The 1,807-nt window shown below is 54.5% G+C and overlaps 1 protein-coding gene across 1 annotated transcript in view; it reads left to right on the top strand.

The window, feature by feature from the left end:
* GPR156 (G protein-coupled receptor 156) overlaps positions 1 to 1,245 on the top strand; it is a 24,023-nt gene extending 22,778 nt beyond the window's left edge. The window contains exon 12 of the mRNA XM_009330338.1: positions 13 to 1,245. Within this exon, the coding sequence (XP_009328613.1) occupies positions 13 to 274 (262 nt within the window). The 3' untranslated portion in view covers positions 275 to 1,245. The remainder of the gene's footprint in view (positions 1 to 12) is intronic.
* The last annotated feature ends 562 nt before the right edge of the window (positions 1,246 to 1,807 follow it).

The raw sequence follows: 1,807 nt of genomic DNA on the forward strand, positions 1-1,807 counted from the left end.
GGGCGCCCTGAGGGGACCCGCCGAGCCCTCCCTGCACTCGTTGTACTATTACCCGGACTCCGACTCCAGCAGCAGCAGCTCCGAGGAGATGTTTCACGGCTGCAACCGGCCCTGCTGCGAGGTCTGCTTCCAGAGCCCGCGCGGCTCCCTGGGCAGCAGTAGCACAGACACGGACACAGAGCCCAGTGGGCATGCGGGCCACCGGACAGAGCACCACAGTGGCCTCCAGCCTGTGGTGAATTTTAAAGAAGATCTGAAGCCCACATTTGTGTGACTGGGAGCACCCCTGCACCAAAGGCAAATGCCCTCCTGCCCCTGAAATGCTGCGTGTTTTCAGCGATGTTAAAGCCATGCATCCCTCCGAGGGATGCGTCTTGCTCCGGCATCTGGGGGTCGGGAATAAGCCTTGCCCTGCTTTGGGTTGCTGTTTCAGCCCCAGCCTGGTCAGCGGTGACTGCAGACCATGTTTGGCTGAGAGGTGGTTGGCAGCACTCGGGGAGGTGGCAGTGGTTTTGTCCCGGCTGCTCTGGGCAGCTGCCTGCACCCCACAGATACCTGGCACGTCTGTCCATCCCAGTGACAGCAGGGGAAAGACTGGGGCTGGGTGGCCTGCGAGAGCCCAAACTTCATCATCTCAGAGGGCTTTCCCTGTGAGTGCTGGGTGATTCGCACCGGCGGGGAGCAGCACCGCATCTGGGAAACGTGTGGCTTGTTGCACAGAGCAGATATACATACATACACGGGACTCCTTCCCTGAGGCTGCCGATGCCGACCCTCCCACCAGTATCACACCCAGCTGGAGATGGGAGACAGCCGGACACCAGGAGCGCTTGCAGGCTCCCGCTCGCCTGGGGCACGCTGCTCCCTCAGCAAAGCAAGGACCTTAGAGCCGGGTGCGTGCAGGAGACTTTCAGGGCGTTTTGGGGTTTTTTTTGTAGTGTCTGAGTGAGAAAATGGAGTCCAAAGGTGACATCCCTGGAGGCGTCTTTGCGTTTTGTGTAGTTCAGTTGCGTGGTCATAGGTGCGACTCAGGTCAGAGCCGAAGGGAAAGAAAAGCTAAGCAATTGTAAAAGAGGATCTGAAAGGGTTTTTCTTTTCTTTTTTTGCCTTGTTTTTCTGGGGCTTGTGCCCTTCTGTATGCCTTTGTATGGATGATGTAGTCTGGAATGAGGTTTGTTTAAATTAATATGGTCTGTTTAATTTTTATCTTAGAAATACCAAGAACAGTAAATGCGGTGTGCCCACTTTTTTGTGACGGCATTTCAGCGTGTCGTTGCCTCCACAGGAGAAGTCAGGGGTGCTGGGACCTGACGCCCAATGCATTAAAAAACCCTCTGGAGAAAGGCTTTGTTAAAAGGGCGGGTGACAGAGGCATCCCAAACCTGGTTTTGAATGATGTACGTTAGCACTGCCATCTCCGTTATCCTTTACGACGGTGAAATCCCTCACTGCTGGGTCCCTTCACCAGTGTCGCATTTTTTTCTCCATTGCTGCCACGCTTTTCCAAGATTGCTGAATTTCTAGGGCAAATCACCAAAGCCGATAGTCTTACGGGGAACTATCTTCCCATAGCACCCCTTCGCTCCTAAAGCGGAAACACCCCAGAGGGTGATCCCAAATTTTTTTTTTTTTTTTTTTTTTTTTTTTTTGGTCGCCTTTCGCTAACAGCGACCAGTTTCCTTCGGTTTTTTTTTTCTTTCACCGCTGCCTGAGCGCTTCGCGGCTCTGGCCTGGGTGAAACGCATTGACTGGGCGTCTCCTACGAGCTGCAGGGCAAAACTGCAGCGGGGGCTGGCGGCAGGGCAGC

This window comes from Pygoscelis adeliae, unplaced genomic scaffold (assembly GCF_000699105.1).
Source record: "Pygoscelis adeliae isolate BGI_AS28 unplaced genomic scaffold, ASM69910v1 Scaffold120, whole genome shotgun sequence".
Lineage (NCBI taxonomy): Eukaryota > Metazoa > Chordata > Aves > Sphenisciformes > Spheniscidae > Pygoscelis > Pygoscelis adeliae.